Raw genomic sequence first — 20,152 nt, forward strand, 5'->3', positions numbered from 1 at the left:
TGTAATATTGTATTAAGAACAATTTATTTTCATTTTTTCTCGTGTATGTATGTGCATGAGTAAATTATTGTTTGTTTTCTTTTTGGCAATAAATGAATTTGATTTATGAAAAAAATGTTCAATTCACTTCTGTTTATTTTTGAATCCGTCTGTTGTGCTTCTACGCTGGTAAGGTATTGACTGCTGTCGACGCTGCAATGCAGTTTAAATTATTGAAAGAGTCCATTGCAGTTTGCAGAAGGTAAACTTCAAAGGTATAGATTTGGGAACTATTTCATGATCACAAGCTATCTTATCGACTAAACTCATGATTTTATCACACACATATTTTTTCAATTATTTCTTGAAATCCGCACCATCCTGCTCTCTGATATTAATAAATTGGTTACTGATTGGAGAACTTAGCTCCCATGTAGTAGGGACGCTCTTCAAAGAATTATTATTTTCTCTTAAGTTGTTGAAGTGCATAACGTTCTTCTTGAGCGAGTATGATATTGATGATTGACATATCATTCTTTCTGCCAAATTTTTCTATGATAATCTATTTTGCATAGGCCTACGCTCAATCTGTTCTACAGTATGGATAAGAGTGTGGGGTGGTGCAGCTAAACAAGACTTTAATAAAATTTTTAACATACAGAAACATATTATTAGGTTGCACTAGGCAGGCCAAGGCTATACCCGACTCAATCTCTTATTCAGGAAACAAATATTCTCACAATCAAACAGTTATACATAAAGAATCTATAATATTGTACATAAATAAAAACAGGAACCTTTTCAACATTCGAATTACACCCTACAAAATTTAGATCATCAAACTTAACCCAACCTAATCTACAGATTTGTAGGATGCAATTTCCCTATATGTGTGATAAACTGGTAAATACCGTTCCGCAGGACTTTCTCTCATGCTGTTCAATAAATATATTAAAAAAAGGAATCTTTAGATGGATTAAAACGTCTACAGACTTATATGGAGAAAAGCCTTATTGTATTACTTATATGTACTGGTAGGTACTAAATCCTTATTTTAGTACAGTAATTTACTAAGTTTAACAGTATGGTTCATGTTTTAGGGTGTTTGAAAACATATAGGCAAGTTCCTTTAAGAAGGGTAAATGCTGCAGGGTAAAATATTCAGGTATTTTTCTCCCAATTAGTATTAGTTTCTGTTCATCAGTCGACATTCTAGTAGTTTCTTTTATCTCTTTTGTTAACATATTTTATCTTACAATAGTTTCTTTAGTTTTTCAAGCCTCTTGTTATTCTTCATTTGCTTAGATGTTTTTACCTTTAATGTAATTTCTCGTTTGTATTTTCCTTAGGCTCACGATCAGACGAAAGTCTTGTGAGCCATTTGATTCTTTTTATATTTTTATGATGTATACAAATTAGTTTGTGTTTTTTTCAATTGTTGTGAAAGTGAAGAAGAATTAATAAATATTATTATTATTTTTTAAAAAGTATAAATTCAGGGCTATTTTCTTGTATTTATGAAAGAATTATAGTACCCTTTAAAATTGAAAATTTTTTAAAAACAAGAATACAAATTGTAACTACTAGTTTCGGTGATCACGCCATCGTCAGGTTATGAAAATAAAATAATATATAAAATAAATATAAAAAATTAAATATATATGATAAAATATAATATTTTATTTTTATAACTTGACGATGGTGTGATCACCGAAACTAGTAGTTACATTACAATTTGTATTCTTGTTTTTTGATATTCTTCAACTTTAAAGGGTACTATAATTCCATTTCATTATTATTATTATTATTATTATTCAATTTGAATTTTAGAGTCGGATGGTCAATATGTTGAGGCTTTTCAATTTCTCTCGTAGAGTCTCTCTGAAACCTTACCTTAAGATTATTCTTACTGCTTTTTTCTGTAATATGAATAATTTTTTCAAGTTTCCAAGAGATGTTCATCCTTAGAGACTTATTCTAAAAGACAAATGAGAATGAATACCCTTCCTTTCTTCTCTGTGACTACAGGGGTTGGAACATATGGAGTTACAAAGAACAGATAACGGAAGATATCCCCTGGTGTAGGACGTTTATGTTCCAAATTTCAACTCATGTTTCACAAATGTTAACTCAAGCCGATATTACTTCTCCGTGAAGCTATATACGACACTGGTAATCTCTCATACTGTTCCGATCTTACCCTCTCACTTTAACAAAAAAGTGATAATAGACAGTTGTCGACAGTAATCGGCTTGAATTTTGTCATACATGACATCAAAACCTATTCAATTTTTGAAATATTATTTTGTGAATTGGAAATCTGGTCGAGGATTTAATTATTAAAAATGTAATTGACAAAGCGAGAAGATCTCCAATGTACAAAGATGAAACGTGTGTTTTATCACGTTTCATGAAGGCAATATTATGGTTTATGGTCCATGGTATACAAACAAGAGTGAGTCGACTTTTGGTCTGTGAATCAAGGCTGCATGTGTTTTTCACATAAATAGATTTTGAATTTTTCTTTCGAGGCCCGTATTCCTTGAACCGTTTGTGAAGTTAGTCGTTGAGTTAAGGCATTGGTTACCTGAAGGATTCTGTCTTGAGAATTCAATTATAGGCTGTCGCAGTCCGGGCAGTTTAAACCTACATAATTGTATTTTCAGGATTTGAATCCTGTAGAGAAAGCTGGTGTTTTTGATTCGATCAACTGGCAGAGTTTTTTTTTTTATATTTTTTTTAATTTAAAATCGGGAGTGCTTTAACTGGACCTTGACGAGCAGGCCAAGGGACTCTTTTTAAGGTAAAGTAAGATAATAGTTAATTGTACATTTTTTCAATTTGTATAATTCTAAATAGTAATTTTTGTTTTATTTATTATCAAAAAAACTGAACGACCACAGATCAGCTAAGCGAGTAGCCCTTAAATTATCATCTGATTATTATTTTGTAATAAATTCTAATTCTAATTTGTAATGAATAATTTATTGATTCGTTATTTTCAAAAACCTTAACGACCATTTCTTTTCTTTTACCCACCTTACAGTTTACAAAAATTCGGCTGAAATTTGTAACATAAACAACCTCTATTACATGGGATATCTATCCTCTTATGTTCTATTTTCTCTATGGTAATTTTTCTTATGTTTCCTAATAGAATTTGGAAATATTATTTTGGAAGCGAATATCTGTTTTCACAATGTTGACATTACAACATAGGCTATACCAAATACTTTTCTTGGATGAAAAATACTAAGAAATTGTCAAAAAACCACGGATTTATTGATAATTAGAAAGACCGGTTCATTGTTTATCAGAGATTGACAATGGTGTAATAACCGAACAGTGAACCGATCTTTCTAATTATCAATAAATCAGAGGTTTTTTGACAATTTCTTAGTCTTTTTCATTCAAGAAAAGTATTTGGTATAGCCTATGTTGTAATGTCAACATTGTGAAAACAGATATTCGCTTCCAAATAATATTTCCAAATTTTATTAGGAAACATAAGAAAAATTACCACACTATCAATATGAATAATTACCACAATATCAACTTCTCAACTACACAAAAAGTGAAAATACTTTTCTATAAAGAAGATGAAATAAAACAGAACAAAATTTATTAAAAGGCAATATATTTACACGGTTGTTGTATCGTTGAATATTTCGCCATGAAAATTAAGATAAATTATTAAATAAAATTAAATAAACGAAATTGATTGTTAGTTTATATTCACTGGAGTATTGAAATCAGCCCTCAGTGGTGATCGTGACCCTCATGGGGGCCAATTGCCTGGTGAATCTTTTTCTGAAAGCAAAATAATAAATCCATTATTGTTACAATTTTCATCAAAATTTGAGTAGATAATTTATGACTAATTTTTCATTCATAAGCTCAATGAAGGGGTGCTGTCATTTATCAACTCAGTTTCTTTTCAACAAGGATAAATTACTGTGGCATCCAAATAAAATATAGGATGTAGGATATGAGATTTTAGCGATGGTAATTCTATTATAGAATAGAGTAGTCATGCTGTAGAGTAGACACAGAGAGTAGACATGCTGTGATTAATTCAAAAAGCAAAATAGTAACTTAGTAAAAATAGTGAATGAACAAGTTAGTTTTTACGAGAAAACCTCAATGAATAGATTAAGAAAATGTAAAATGTGAATGTGAGGAATTAATAAAAGTTTTATTGATTTGTATCAGGATATTGATTCAAAGAATAATATCCTACATATATATTCTATTTAATAACGAAAAATTGATTCAATAGTAAACAGTTTGTGATGGTTAACAATATATATATATATATATATATATATATATATATATATATATATATATATATATATTGTATAAGGATAATATTCTCCCTGAAATGCAGCAGTGATATTTTGTGATCAGATAAATTAATTTATTCAAAACTCATGATACAGTACGGATTTTCGCATATAATTGTGCCAATTTGTGCGTTTTCTATCAGATCAAAAACCAATATAAAACAAGAAACTCTTCTCAATCTTCTACCTACAGTTTTAGATGGTTTCCGAACCACCGGGTAGCGATTTTACAACTCATGAATCATATTCTACTACATTTTATGTTTATGTTGTTTGTATATTGACGCTGTTCCTAATGTACCTGTACATGTTTATGAATAAAGATTTTTTCAATTCAATTCAATTCAGAAAAGTTGGCTCAAGCGGTCACCCTTCCAACGGGAGTACCAAGTGCATTATTCTTAATTTATTATCTAATCGATAGCTTTTCAGCGCGACCACTGAGTCAAACAGCTCCCGTAATTATATTACTTGATCGTTATGTAATCTAATATATTATATGATATATACTATATGTTATATTATATAATAAGTCATGTGCTTATCACATTCATATGGTTTCCCTTTCCATGAATGACCATATAGCAACATACTATTTATTTATCAGCAGTCAGTTCATGTTTCAAGTTGCCATTAAGACAACTTATGTTGAATACAGTACTAATGAATGTATTTCCTCACTTCACGATTCAAAACCATAGTTGAGGAAGATAGAATAAGAAGATATCTCATGGTACAGGGATATCAAATGTTCAAATTTCAAGCTGAGTTTAGTTAACTCAAACCGATCACTGTGTATAACATTACTTTGTTGGAGGGTAAGTGTGCAAGAACGGCACAGTATGAGAGACTACCAGCGTCACATAGCTTCACGAAAAATAACTACTATACTCCGTACAAAATAACTTTTGACTTGGAGGAATATGCGGCGCAGAGAAATGGAGGGAGATCAACCAATTACTGTGATGGATAGAGTCATAGGTAGAAGCGCAGTTGCCAATTTGTCGATTAGATTCAGTCGACTGGAGGCTTTCAGGGAGGAAACTCCATAAGTTTAACATGAGCGCTTGAATACTCACTAGAAATTAGAGTAGGATGCTGGCCGGTTCAGAATGGTAACATCACCGCCGTATCCCCTACCTCTGTATGACTTCTCATGTCCATCCCAAGTGAGAAGTAATTTTGTACAGAGTATAGAGAATGCTGACCGGTTCAGAACGGCAACATCACCGCCGTTGTATCCCTACCTCTGTATGCCTTCTCATGTCCCTCCCAAGTAAGAAGTAATTTTGTACAGAGTATAGAGAATTGAATGAAAAAGACTAAGAAATTGTCAAAAAAACACAGAATCATTGATACTTAGAAAGACCGGTTTCGGTTATTACACCATTGTCATTCTCTGTTTCAATCTCTGTATCAGAGATTGACAATGGTGTAATAACCGAAACCGGTCTTTCTAAGAAGTACTTAGAAAGACCGGTTTCGGTTATTACACCATTGTCATTCTCTGTTTCAATCTCTGTATCAGAGATTGACAATGGTGTAATAACCGAAACCGGTCTTTCTAAGTAGGTATCAATAAATCTGTAGTTTTTTTTGACAATTTCTTAGTCTTTTTCATTCAATATGAATAATTACTACAATATCAACTTCTCAACTACACAAAAAGAATAGAGAATGTTGGCCGGTTCAGAACGGTAACATTACCACCGTTATATCCCTACCTCTGTATGCCTTCTCTGCTGCGCATGTCCCTCCCAAGTCAGAAGTAATTTTGTATGGAGTATAGGACTATCGGCTTGAGTTAACATTGGAAATTAAAACATAAAAACATGGGATATCTTCTTATTCTATCTTTCCTGTATGATAACACATGGACATCATTATCACCTCGAAGTTCTTGGCGGCAGCAACGGTGTCTTCCAGTGTCTTCTTAGCGAACTTTCCGAGTTCAGAGTCAGGCTGAGCCTCCTTGTTGATTTCCTTGGCCACTTTGCCGAATTCGGTGACAATCGAGTTGAAAGAGCTGGTGATAGTTTCTCCAAGATGCTTGGTCTTCTCCTGCATCTGAGGGGTGGTCAGACCGGCTGCTGTCTCGTTCAGTTTGGCGATAACTCCGGCCAATGGACTGTCTGGAGCATTTGCCTGCAACAAAATTAATTCATTAAATATTTTTTTTCCTACAGATACCTTGAAAAGTGACCATTTCTGCACTGATTGCAAGCCGCAAAGAATCACTTTACCGCACTAGTGCGCAAAGTGCATACTTTGCGTACTCCAGATTTGCAGCATGACAATTCCAAATAGTAGGTTATATGGAGCACCAGTGCAGGAAAATCGAAATTAAGTTGGTAACAGTGACTGTGGTATAGTGGTTATAATGGGGGGCAGTGGAGAAGAGCGTTGCCCATTTATTATGAGTCCCTTCCCATTAATACATATATTTAGACTACATTGTCGAAAACATTTGGCTTCGTTGTGCACCTAGAAAAGGATAGTACTACCTATTTTGTCCAACCATAGACAACGATAGCAACATCAAAGTTTATCAAAAACTGTCATTATAACGTGCACCTCACTATAGTCATTTCAATGCTTACATAAGATAAACCCTTTCAAGCAGTCACATAAATTTTCAATTCGATTACTAATCATTATAATTTAATTATTATTATTCAATTTTAAATAAATTAAGGTTTTTATTAATAATAAAATTACACAGAAAAACATTTGATGGATTTCAGGGAATTTTACCCATAATCAACCACTTTTCATATTCAATGGTAACTGTAGGAAAAATTTAATGTGAAATACATGCGCAAAGTTTGTTTGCTGCACTCAAGAAACCATTATTCTGCACTCGCCTACGGCTCATGCGTAAACGTTTCTTTCGGTGCAGCAAACTGTCACTTTGCGCACTAGTTGCACAAATAACTATTTTAGTATTTTCACATCTTTCCCACTTGCTTGCTTTAAGAAAAGTAGTAATATTGTGAAAAGCAGCAGAACTCAGCACACTGGTGAAAGATTTTTTTTCAAGTTGACAATTATCTTTTGAAAGATTGAGCAATTTCAAATATTTCGGTTCTGTCATAACAGAGGACGTCAATTTTGAGACTGACATATACAAGCAAAACTAGCTGTCGCAAACAGATACAAATACAAATATATTCATTGTGATACATTCTTTGATTCATTTGAAGTATTAACACTCAAACCACTTGGAAAAACTTTTTGTAATATTCAAAAACACCTAATATGAGCTATATTGGGAAAACCCAGACTCTATCCAAGTGAGTACCTGTTTAGTGAGCTAGATGTTTTAACTGTCAGGCAGCTTTACATAAAAAAATTAATCATCTACATAAATAAACATATGAATCTTTTCAACCTGCGTGTTTCATCATATAAAATCCGTCCCTCATCTATTACTTTTCAAATTAAAGATACTATTTTATCCATTTGTAGAAAACAATTTTTATATCAGGTATCAAAGCTCATCAACGTTATTCCTAACCATTTTATCACTAGTAACTTAAATAGAAAACTGCTAATTGAAATTCACACATGGATAATCTCGAACAATGTAATTTCCTTATAGCTTAGTATAAAGACTTCTCATGTTTTTTATGTAATTTTCAACTATTCTATACTTTCCCCTATGCCTTCACTCTGCTCTTTCTCTTCCCTTCCTCACTCACTTTTTCTTTTCCCTATTTCTTAATAATATCCCATTATTATTTTCTTGTACTGTTAAGCATAGAACACTCGGCCTCTGCGCTCAGGTTCCTCGAACCTTGCAGGGACTTCCCGTTTTTAATATAGTTATGTATAACCCTATTAATGGTATTTTTCTTTTTCATTTTATATTGTACTTTACTTTTTTCATTTATAACCATTTTTGTCATTGTAATTATGTTTTTGGGAGTATGTTTTTAAAAATTTGATTTGATTATGTCAACAATCTTTAAATCATTATTCCTGGACCAAAAATGAAGCGACAAAGCAATGTGTGATATCATAACCTCAACCTTTGGACAACATTATCTTTTTATCAACAATTTTGGAGAGAAATAGTACAGGCCCAGCCTAGTTTTTCCTTCAATGTCATAAGTATATTATGATTGTACTATTTTGTGCAATAAATGAATGAATATGAAAGTCATAAAGCCTATTGTGTTGTATGGAGCAGAGACATGGGTTTAACAAAGAAGGATGAAGATCTATTAAATATTTGGGAGCGAAAGGTTTTGAGAAGGATATTTGGCCCAGTATATGTTAATGGTGAATGGCGAATACGATCAAATCAAGAGCTGCGTGATCTGTACCAGAAATGTCAAATTGTTGACGAGATAAAAGTGAGGCGTTTGAGTTGGCTGGGACACGTTGAGAGGATGAGTGACTCAACAGTTGTAAAACAGGTCTTCAGAAACAACCCAGGAGGGAGAAGGCTGATAAAGCGTTGGCTGGAGGATATTATACTCTGTCCAAATAGGCATGAGCTCTGAAGGATTGAGCCGACCCTCCTACTACTCACGAAGCGCAGTCGCCTTTTGTGTTTGTGAGTAAAGGAATGGTCTGTCTACCTGTATACTACGTAGTATATATAGTATATCAATGGCGCAAGTAGGCCGGGCGTGTGTGCCTGCGCGTGGGGGAGCGAGGGTCGGCTTAATCTTTCAGGGCTCATGGCAGACTGGACAGACTATAGGGTATGGGACTAATTCAATCCAATTTCAATTTATCAATTAATAAGTACATTACATGATAAATAATATTGAAGGTATGAGTGTGCCTTTAATATCAGTATAAACATGAAAGTATGACTGAACTATTCCCTGTTTAGACGATTAGTCCGTGTGCATGGAGTTGTCACTTTTGAACCGAAAAAAATAATTACACTGAAGAAAAAATGAAAATTCAATAGATCAGTACTCTAACAATGATTTTGCAATATTGTCAATAAGGTATATATTGAAGATTTGAAAAATAATATATGTATGGAAAATATAAAAAAATAGTAATAATAAAATATCTTGTTTGATGACGTATAGAGGTTCATCCATCAGAATATAAAAGAGGATAATAATTGAAAAGAAAACAGATTAAGTTAATAAGAGATCAGGGTAAGTTATTTTTAGGTGTATGGAGACAACAAGAGAGCCTCTGCAGCCAGCGTGACTAAACCGAACACTTATTAAATATTATATAAGAATTGACTTATGCCCGGTTGCAGAGTCGTCACATAAAGTTAAAATCAGGCATTTGACTCATTTATGAAGCCATAACTCATCTTTGCGGTGCACAGATGTCAAAGTAAACTATAGCTTCCTTCCATAAAACTAAAAATGCCCAATTAAACACATGATTTCGTTGCAGAATCGTCAAAAAGAGCTTATTTATGTCTCCAATAGCTAAAAACAGTCATTCAAGTTATGGGCCCGAAGTCGTGCTGTTAAATCCAATATCTACACTCGCCAATTGCATTTTAGAGGTTGTGATAGTCTTTTTTTTTTGAAAGATGTTTATTAAAACCATCTGTAATATTTTCGTTAAATATGGTGAGAAATCTCGCCAAAAGCCAAGATTTGCCATATGGTTTATCAATTTTATATGTGAGGTCTTTTAGGTCTGTTCACAGTAATGTCGATCGAAACTTTCCCCGATGGCAAGACATTGGTTGGATAGAAGCATGTACGGAAAAAAGTGAATAGAGCTGCAGTGTGACTTATGTGTGATGCTAATTCGAGATATAGCTATATGGGCTTCGACAGACAACTACTGTGCAACGACCAACCATTTATGTCAGTGATTTAAAACTATGTCTCACATAGCTATGTTTGATTTTATGTAACGACTCTGCAACCGGGCATCAGAATGATTGGCATAATAAAGCCACCGTTTCACCCTTTGCTCAAATGACAGTAAAATATAATTTATTTATTTATTGAATAGATTTTCTCACCGCTGTGCTTGCTTTCTGGATGAACTCATCGATGTTGGAACGGATTGACTGGGAGATGTTCTTCATGATATCGTTGACGTTCTCGTGTGATCTGTCTGGAAGTCCCAGCATGTCGGTGACATGCTTGTTCATGTCCTTGATGGTGCTCTGTGCTTTGCTCACCAGCTCCTCAAAAGATTGAGGGGCGGCTGCGGCCTCTTCACAACGCACCTGCAATTCATTCATCAAATATTGAGAACAAATGGAAATTACTGGGATATTGCAATTATTGAAATGCTAATGAATTAATAATTATTATTAAACGAAAATCCAAATTAAATGCTGTAATTCACCCCGAAGACTTCTGCTACTGCAAATATTGACAACAGGGTAAACAGCTGGATAGAAATTCGATGAGCGCTACTATATTCAAAAAAAAATCTGGTGTGGTACACTCACACAACTTTCCTTGTTCATTGATCTTTAAGCCTCATTAACGAGAATAACATTATGCCGATTGGCGACTAAATAATTTAAACTACGATTATACTATTGTGATTGTGTTCAGAGTACATTTTCCTTTGTTTGAATTGTGAATTTGAAAATTTTTTTAAAGTTGTCAAAACAGCTGTTCTACAAATAAAATATCGACATGTGTTCTTTTGAATAAACTGCTCTACCTACCTACCTCACGCACGAGAAGGAGGTTACGAAGTAAATTTCTCAAGGATGGGGTGGACCCCCTGTTAATTTCTCAGGGAGGAGACTCATGCCAGTTAATAGAGCTGATATATAACTATACAGGGGATGAATTTGAAAAAAATCGGTCGTCATTTTTGAGAAAATCGTGATAGAAATTTAACAAAATTCATTCTTCTCAGGAATATTACGGAGCTCCTGCAATTTTCCCAGAAATGAGACTCATGTCAGTTGATAGGGCTTATAAATAACTATCTAGGGTATAAATTTGAAGAAAATCGTTAGAGCCGTTTTCGAGAAATCCGTGAAAAACATGGTTTTTAGCCATTTGCCGCCATTTTTAATTGAATTTTATTGAATTTCTTATTGTCGGATCCTCATGGTATAAGGACCTTAAGTTTAAAATTTCAAGTCAATTGGTTAACTAGGAATGAAGTTATCGTGTACACACACACACACCACACACACACACACACACACACACCACACACACACACACACACAACACACACACACACACACACACACACACACACACACACACACACCACACACACACACACACACACACACACACACACACACACACACACACACACACAACACACACACACACACACAGACCAACACCCAAAAATACCAATGTTTTTGGACTCAGGGGACCTTGAAACGTATAGAAAACATGAAATTGGAGTACCTTAAATTTTTTGGAAAGCAATACTTTCCTTACCTATGGTAATAGGGCAAGGAAACTAATGAAACGTGTAAAAAAACATGAAATTTGGGTACCTTAATTTTTTTTGGAAAGCAATACTTTCCTTACCTATGATAATAGGGCAAGGAAAGTAATTATTCCCGGGCTGACAAATAATTTTTGAATAGTAGCGTTCATCGAATTTCCATCTAGCTGTTTACCCTGTTGTCAATATTTGCAGTAGCAGAAGTCTTTGGGGTGAATTACAGCATTTAATTTGTATTTTCGTTTAATAATAATTAAATATTGAGAAATTTACACTATCAACAGAGATGCCCTGTAATTTCTCCATATTAAGGTGAAATAAATGAAATGTTACTAAATGAAGACCATTGTTGATGATATTCAATAGTGAGGTCCACGTTATAATGGCAGTGGAGGAAAATAGGAGAACAACGTTACCGATTCTCTGTCTTGTCAATGCCTTCTATGGAGGGTAACTGATACCGGTTTATTAATGTAATATTACTGTTCATTCTCGTTTAAAATAATCAATTATATTTTATCAAAAAAGAAATTATATTTTTCAATGATTTTATAATGAATTTTCATAATCAAGAACAAATATTTTGTTGGTTAATTATATTTCCACATTGTTAAAAAACGATCTGGCAACAGAGCAAAGTGAGAAATAGATAGCGCTATCCGCTTTGTTGAATGATAGACAAGGATAGCAATACAAATATTGCTAATCAAACACTGCCATTATAACGTGGACATGATGATGATCATCATCAATATTGAGAAATTCACCTTAAGTGCGTTGAAACTTAAGGTAGTTTGTTTCTTTGAAACTTTGGTAGTTTGTAAAAGTAAGGTAGTTTTGTCGAGAAATTTACCTTATAAGTGCATTGAAAGTTTAGTTTGGCTCAAATAAATTATTTAAAACTGACAACATTTCTTTCATTTCACCTTAAATAATATTGAAAATTTATCAATCATTTATTATCAGGCATGGAGTAGTCTTATATTCCATCAAGAATGAGTACACTTCATTCATAAAATCCGTATAATATTGGTCAATAAATAATAATGTTTAATATGTTCAATGATGAGTTATCATGGAATAATTTATTCATCCAAAAATAGGGTACTACTATACAAATGAAGAATCAGCTATCTCTAATAAGCATTGTCATTTTTAATACTTTGAAAATAGATTGAACTTGCATGGTGGAACCCAGCATTGGTGAATATTATTGATCTAGTAAAACAAGATCAATGATGAGTAAGATACGTTACCTCAGATTTACTTGAATACGGTACCTAAAGTTTACAAAGATCAACGTCGTTGAGAGAATACAATATGTATTCTCAACTGTATTCAAAGTTTATCTACAGAAATGAAATTGTATATTTTTAAACTTATTTCGTTTGTCAATCTAACCTACATCCTTTGTCTATTTAATTTCTGTGCCGTAATTTATCAACAAAGTAGTCAAATTCAATATGGATGATCAAGTCCAATTAATAATATCGGGGCACCGAGCTTTGCTCGTTATTTTTATTTATTGACAAGCAGAACACAATTCTTTAAAATGATCGTGTTTATATTTTACAGCTGGCTATACGTCAGCTTATGAATTTCGGTGATGAGATATTTTTATTATCCACAGACGACGAAAGTCTCAGCTGTTTTTCCAAGGATGAATTATCCTTTTAATGTCGTTCAGCGAGTTTTCCCAGGGATGAGACCTAGTGCAATCGAATTTTTATATCACAAATCTACTATGTTCCAAATTTCGTGAAAATCGTTAGAGCCGTTTTTGAAATCTGGTGAAATACAAACATATAAACATGTAAATAGAAATTACTCTTTTAATAGTATAGGATTTATTTGAAATTTATTTTTTAAAACCTGAAGATGGTGTAAACACTGAAACTAGATGTCATAATTTGTATTTTTAATCTATTATTTTATTAATTTCCAAAAAAGGTACTATAATTATATTTTATAATCTAATTAATTAAATCCATATCAGTGATTATTTCTCCCCACGTAATTTAATGTTATTTTCTAAATCGGTCATTCCATAAATAATTTACATTACTGATAATCTTGTTTTTTCCATCTTTATTTACCACTCGATTGTAATCTTCGACTACCAATATAATTTAAATTGCATTTTATAGTGAATAAGATTAGATGACTCATAAACATAATGCTGAGTATTATTGGGAAACTTGCATGATTTCATAAAGCACAAAGTTTCGATTTTATCATAGAACAAATAGAAATGATTAATGGCCCAAACCAAAGATCAAAGTTCCTTACTTCTATCGTTGTGGTAATTATGGATTTCAATGTCAAAATTCATTTTATTTTTCAAGTTTATCTTTTAAAACATATGAAATAGCTTGTTCAGCTGTCAACAAAACGTTTTATGATAACTATTTTTCTCAATGTAGGCCTGTATCTTATTACTTTCAAATATTTTTCATTTCTGTATAGAATTTTAGACTCTCAATGACTGTATAGACTATTTAAATTACAATAAATGTTTTTTTTTGTGTTTAATGAGAATTAATTGCTATCAACTTGATCATTTTTACTGATAATTCAGGGTTTCTGGTGAAAGTGTGTCCAATACTTCATAATGTCACATTTCAACCAAGTCCAGAAAAATTCTTAATTTCAAAAATAAAAAATAGATATCAATTAACTTAAGATAGCAATTCAATCATTTGGCATTAAACAAAACTCTACTAATACAGTATTTGATTGATCATTGAATGCATTTCTCATTTCTAATCAATAAGTGTTTTTTTCAAATATTTATGTAGAAACACAGTACCTAAGCTACAACAAAGTTAATATATTGGTTCGAGAGTAACTTATCAGTTTTAATGCATATATACAGCTCATTAATTCAACTATCAAGTATGAAAAACTAATATACACTTACTGTGATTCTTATAGTAAATGACTATACACAATATTACAGTGTATATTAATAATAAATAGTGTATAATACCTATTGTAAAAAAATAGAAAGAAAAATAAAAAAATCTCAGTACCCTTTTTGAATTATTTAATCACAACATGTTTCGGACATTTGATGCCATTTTCAAGTGATATGAAGTAAATAAATAAATACTGCTGGAAGATTCTTATTTTGATCATATGTTAGTGTATTCATATGATTTTATGAACTAAAACTATAAATTTTGGATTTAAAATCCAATTAGACACCAATAACCCCATTTTTGATAGAATCATGCGAATTTAAATCCAAAATTTATAGTTTTAGTTCATAAAATCATATGAATACACTAATATATGATCAAAATAAGAATCTTCCAGCAGTATTTATTTATTTACTTAATATCACTTGAAAATGGCATCAATGTTGAAACATGTTGTGATTAAATAATTCAAAGAGGTTACTGAGATTTTTTATTTCTCCTTCTATTTTTATTACAAGTAGCCCTATACAGAAAAGAGATTAATACCTATAGTGTTTAATACCGGTATAGACTTATCAAGATTATTCCAGCATACATAGTACCTACCTATAAGCCCTATATACTTTTATTGTCAGATAATATTAGGCTATATGTGGGAACAAGTAAGAATAATCTATCTTATGCTTATTCAGCAGACGTGAATATCGAAAGAAATTAGCTACCCACTGGATTGAATTATCATGATGAGCTATTTGAAAATTTAATTTAAATCAGTGCGATAAAATCAATGCTTCTTATGTGAGTTATAATGTAATATTATGATGATCTGAGTAAAGGAGATTTACTGCTTATAGCGCATTGATAAATTTTACTAATCCAATTGTTTTGTGTGTTGCATATTATCTATTCTTTTTCTCAATAAAATTTTGAACCCATAAAAGGTTTTGGCTCAAACTTTTACAAGAATTCAGAGTTATTCATAGTTTAAATTGTGGTGTTAACAATCCGCATTGGAAATCCACTGGCAGAAAAAGTAGAATTATTAATCATCTCAAGTATTAATAAAATTAAATTATAAAACTATTTCTCATCTCAAGAATATTGCAGTATTAAATTGATTAAGAAAAAAAATGTGCTGATAAATCGAGATAAAAATGTCTTGATAATCAAATTGAATAAATGTTTAATATTACAGCTCATTTTTTATCTCTAGTCACATGCGCGTACTTTCTCTATAATCTGAATGCATCTTTATCACTTGATTTTTTTTAAATTTTTCAATTTTTTCAACACAATATTGCAATAGGCCTACATTAAATTGCCAAACCAATGATGTCAATTCTCTATTTCAAGCGTGATTCATTGTTCTGAGATAATTACCTAACAGATTTGCACAAATTTATCAATGGGCTCACATCCAATATTTTTTATCAATGCATAAAAATCATGGGTTATATGCGTTAGTCATTATCATTCTATTTAACCCGAGCTAAAAATGTTACTATCTCATTTTTACAACATTTAAATATTAATTAGGCCTTTCAAAAAAGTATTATATCAAATTATGGGTTTTTTATCACACTAATGGATTGCAAATCCTTGTATTTAAAATCAAATCTGTTTGACACGTATAAAATGCATGAATGCGTCCATAGATCAAGTTTATGAATATTTAATAATCTTTGGATGCCTTTACTTCATGAACAGAATTTGATATTTCAAATGGTTCTATAGTAATGATAAGCTACCTATTTATCTTAGTGTAGATATTTCATAGGAATTAGAATTTACAATCAAACAAACGTTTTAAACCACTTAAACCCCATGTTCAAATAATAGAACGCAATTAATATGTGAAATATTTCTTTTATATTTGGTTTTGAAGCATCTAAATTTAAAAATCTTGTTTGTGAAAATAATTAAGGACTGAACATATTGTGAAGTGAACAGCTACAAGACTCAACCTATTTCGGACTATGTGTAACCTTATCTAAATTTGGGAGAGGAATAGCACAAGGTTACCTTATTTTTTCTCTCCCTATCATTTTGATGATGTACTTATTGTATCAATCAATAAAGAATAAAACAGAAATTAGGTAGTTCTCCAATATGTGCTACCATGAATATTAATGTTATTGTGCTTGAAATCTATAAGAGTATGAACAGTTTACTAATAAGCCTTTAGCCTGTACTACCGGTATAGATGTAAAAAAGCTCTATTGCTTCTTCCGCATACATATATAAAGAATTATTGAAAAGTAAAGCAATTCAAATTATGTCATGTTTAATTAATTATAATGCTATATCCGTTTATATTCATCATATTTTTTGTAGATTTCAAACGGAAAGAATTCGCCTTGGGAGAATTCCAGTATCATAAAATACTTAAGATAATAATACTTAAAATACTTATTACAACTCATGAACTTGATAATAATACTTAAAATACTTATTACATCTCATGAACTCTTGACTATCAGCTTAAATTGGAAAGATCAAAATTTGAAATTAACTATCGTATTTATATTAGAAACAAAGGTGCACATTTAAGTTTCCTGGTAATTTAAAGTGAGATTGAAGGAGGCAAACTAATCAACTGTTATAAAAACTTTTCAATAGATTTTGATTGAATTTAAATTATTATGAGGAGACTAAAATTTGAATACCAATCATTGAAAAGTACATTGCAATGTATGCTGTAGAAACTACAAAACTGTAGTATACCTGTATCTATTTCATAATATGTAATATATTATATTATGTTAGAAATCTTTCCTGTTGATTAAATTCAATTTCTCAGTTTTTGAAATCAAGAACCTATCAAGTCATGAATAAATACTTCACATTATCTAATTTAAAAGCAAGTTATAGATAGAAGAATCGTTAAAAATAATAGAATAAAACGAATTAATAATTATGAATAATAAATAGTTGATGTTCCAATGAAAAATAATTAATACGAGGGTGCATGCTCGATTTTCTACCAGTTCACCTTCATCACTTTAGAAATGTTCAAGATTATAAGTTATGATTAGGTGAAATATTGCTTATTGAATCATGAACAATAACTGAAAAAGAAGACAGTGAAGGTCTTCTGAACAATCTATAGTTTATATTCTGGATCTCAACTCAAACCTGAAATAAAATGTGATCGATTTTAAAAAAATCATATATAAATATAAATTCTTGATAGCTCAAACCGAATCCTCATACCTTATCAGAATATCAAAGAATGATTAAAATATGATAACAAAAGTGTTAGATTTTCATTGATATGTCTAAGATAAAACAAAAATGTCAATTTATCTTGAATAAGAACCTAGCTAAAATCAATACCAATTGAGAGCAATGAAAATCATCCAAAATTATTCAATTGAACAAAATTATTACATAATGAAAGATTCTCGGAGCTATCACAACACCTATTTTTTAAAAATAAATGAAGATTTAAATTCAGTTGTTACATCTTAATCAATTTATTTTATTTGTTTTGGCTTGAAAATGTGCAATACCAGCACAAAACGGACGTCGCCACATCAAAGAATGTGAGTGTTGTTTTTTCACTTTAAAGTTTTACAAAATTTAATAGTAATTTATTTTAAACTTAGAACGAACTCTATCAATCGATAATCACACTATACCTGTAGCTTACTAGAGATTGTTAATTTAATTGAAACCTGTTTCTTTTCACTTATTTCAGTTTGAAATAATTATGAAATAATTTGAAATAATGATAGTTTGAAATAATTTGAACTATTCTGATAAATTAGTGATTGTGACAATTTGATTTTTTCAATTCAAAACTAAGTATCAGCACATATGTAGGTACCTCTACAAAGAAACTGACTTAATTATTCTTTGTTGATTCATAATGAAAGTTGATTTACATTGTATTTAATTTAAAATAACTGAATTGTATTTGCATATGAATAAATGAATAAATAAATAAATAAAGTACCATTAGAGGCAACTTGATTGATACTGAATATTTTTTTATGAATAAATATAAATTCATTAATGTATACAACAGGGAGTTGCCATCTCCTTCACACAATACAATATTGTTAGTAAAAATATTTTTATATATACATCTACAAAGAAACTGACTTAATTATTTTTTGTTGAGGCATAATGAAAGTTGATTTAAAGCATCATTAGGCAACTTGATTGATACTGAATTTTTTTTGAATAAATATAAATTTATTAATTTATATAACAGGAAGTACCTTATTTGGTCACCTCCTTTACACAATACAATAGATTGTTAATGAAAATATTTTATAAATACTTCTACAAAGAAACTGATTTGATTATTTTTTTTTGTTGAGGCATCATATATGAGAGTTGAATTGAAGTATCATTAGGCAGCTTGATTGATACCGAATATTTTTTATGAATAAATATTAATTTATTGATGGATACAACAGGAAGTACCTTATCTTGCCGCCTGTTTCAAAGACTACCTACAATACATTGTTAATAATGCGATAAATAATATAAGTTCATTGTGGATTAGTTATGATTGATAAGTAATTAATTGCTTCATTATTAAATAATCACAATTTATTTATTTATTTATTTACAACAATATGGGAGCATACGGGAAAATCCCAAAATTGCTACCCAATCAAAAAAATACAATAATCACTTTACAAAGAAATTGAAAATTGAGAGTAAGAAACAAGGAAAAAAATTATATTACTGAAGAAAAAAAAATGTTATAAGAAACGAAATATACTGAATACTAGAGACTTTACTATACTAGAACCATATACACAATATGAGAGGAAATCAAGAAATTACAAATAACATCCAAGAATGACGTGAATTACGGTATTGATTGAAAATAATTATTGATTAGATGAATAAATTGGGTAGATCAAGTACTTACGTTGCCGAAGGCAACAGCCAAGATGAGAACGTAAACAGTGCAGTAGTTGGCCATGGTTATCGAATGAACAGACTGGAACTGTGCGTATGTGATGGACAGTGCCTCAATTTATAGATGACCCCTGGCTAGAATCCAAGTTTCATATCTTGTCATAAATGTATGAGCAACACTATTTATTCAGATAAATTTTCCGTTGATAAGAGGCTCTCGAACCCATGCATGTCATCGGATGGTATTCTGATTGTGCAGAGAATAAACAATTAGTTAAATTGAGCTTGACAAAGATTTTCCGGCTGTTATGAAACTGTTTTATTATTTATGTCAGGCATTAGGATGAGGAGTTGATGATGTTCTTGATTGAGAAACCGTTTGAGGAAGAAGTTGATAGTTGATTAAAATTAGAGAAACATATTTTTTACATTGTTTGTAGAGTTCAGAAGAAATCAATATCAGATAAAAAAACACTACAAAAACAGTGTTATTATTGAAAAACTACACAACTATCTAACAATACAACAATACCTATCACAATAATATAACACTGAAAAAAGGATATCCTACATTAAAACCCCTTTAAATTAGGCACCTACTGCGTATAAACTTCTATGCAAAAATAGGGATGTGTGTATAAA

At 31.1% G+C, this 20,152-nt stretch overlaps 1 protein-coding gene across 1 annotated transcript; it reads right to left on the reverse strand.

Annotated features, from left to right (window-relative positions):
- Window positions 1-3,584: 3,584 nt before the first annotated feature.
- Window positions 3,585-19,832, reverse strand: LOC111049575. The gene is made up of 4 exons (XM_022335687.2): window positions 19,521-19,832; window positions 10,291-10,500; window positions 6,216-6,470; window positions 3,585-3,789 (listed from the first exon to the last, which is right to left on the reverse strand). The coding sequence occupies exons 1-4, from the start codon at window positions 19,572-19,574 to the stop codon at window positions 3,739-3,741; spliced, it is 570 nt and encodes a 189-aa protein (XP_022191379.1). The 5' UTR covers window positions 19,575-19,832; the 3' UTR covers window positions 3,585-3,738.
- Between the last annotated feature and the right edge of the window lie 320 nt (window positions 19,833-20,152).

This window comes from Nilaparvata lugens, chromosome X (genome assembly GCF_014356525.2).
Source record: "Nilaparvata lugens isolate BPH chromosome X, ASM1435652v1, whole genome shotgun sequence".
Lineage (NCBI taxonomy): Eukaryota > Metazoa > Arthropoda > Insecta > Hemiptera > Delphacidae > Nilaparvata > Nilaparvata lugens.

Coding starts and splice junctions, on each gene's coding strand:
- LOC111049575 (XM_022335687.2), bottom strand. CDS start 19,574: ATGGCCAACTACTGCACTGTTTACGTTCTCATCTTGGCTGTTGCCTTC. Junction 10,501..19,520: donor TGGCTGTTGCCTTCGGCAAC/GTAAGTACTTGA, acceptor AATGAATTGCAG/GTGCGTTGTGAAGAGGCCGC. Junction 6,471..10,290: donor TCCAGAAAGCAAGCACAGCG/GTGAGAAAATCT, acceptor ATTTTGTTGCAG/GCAAATGCTCCAGACAGTCC.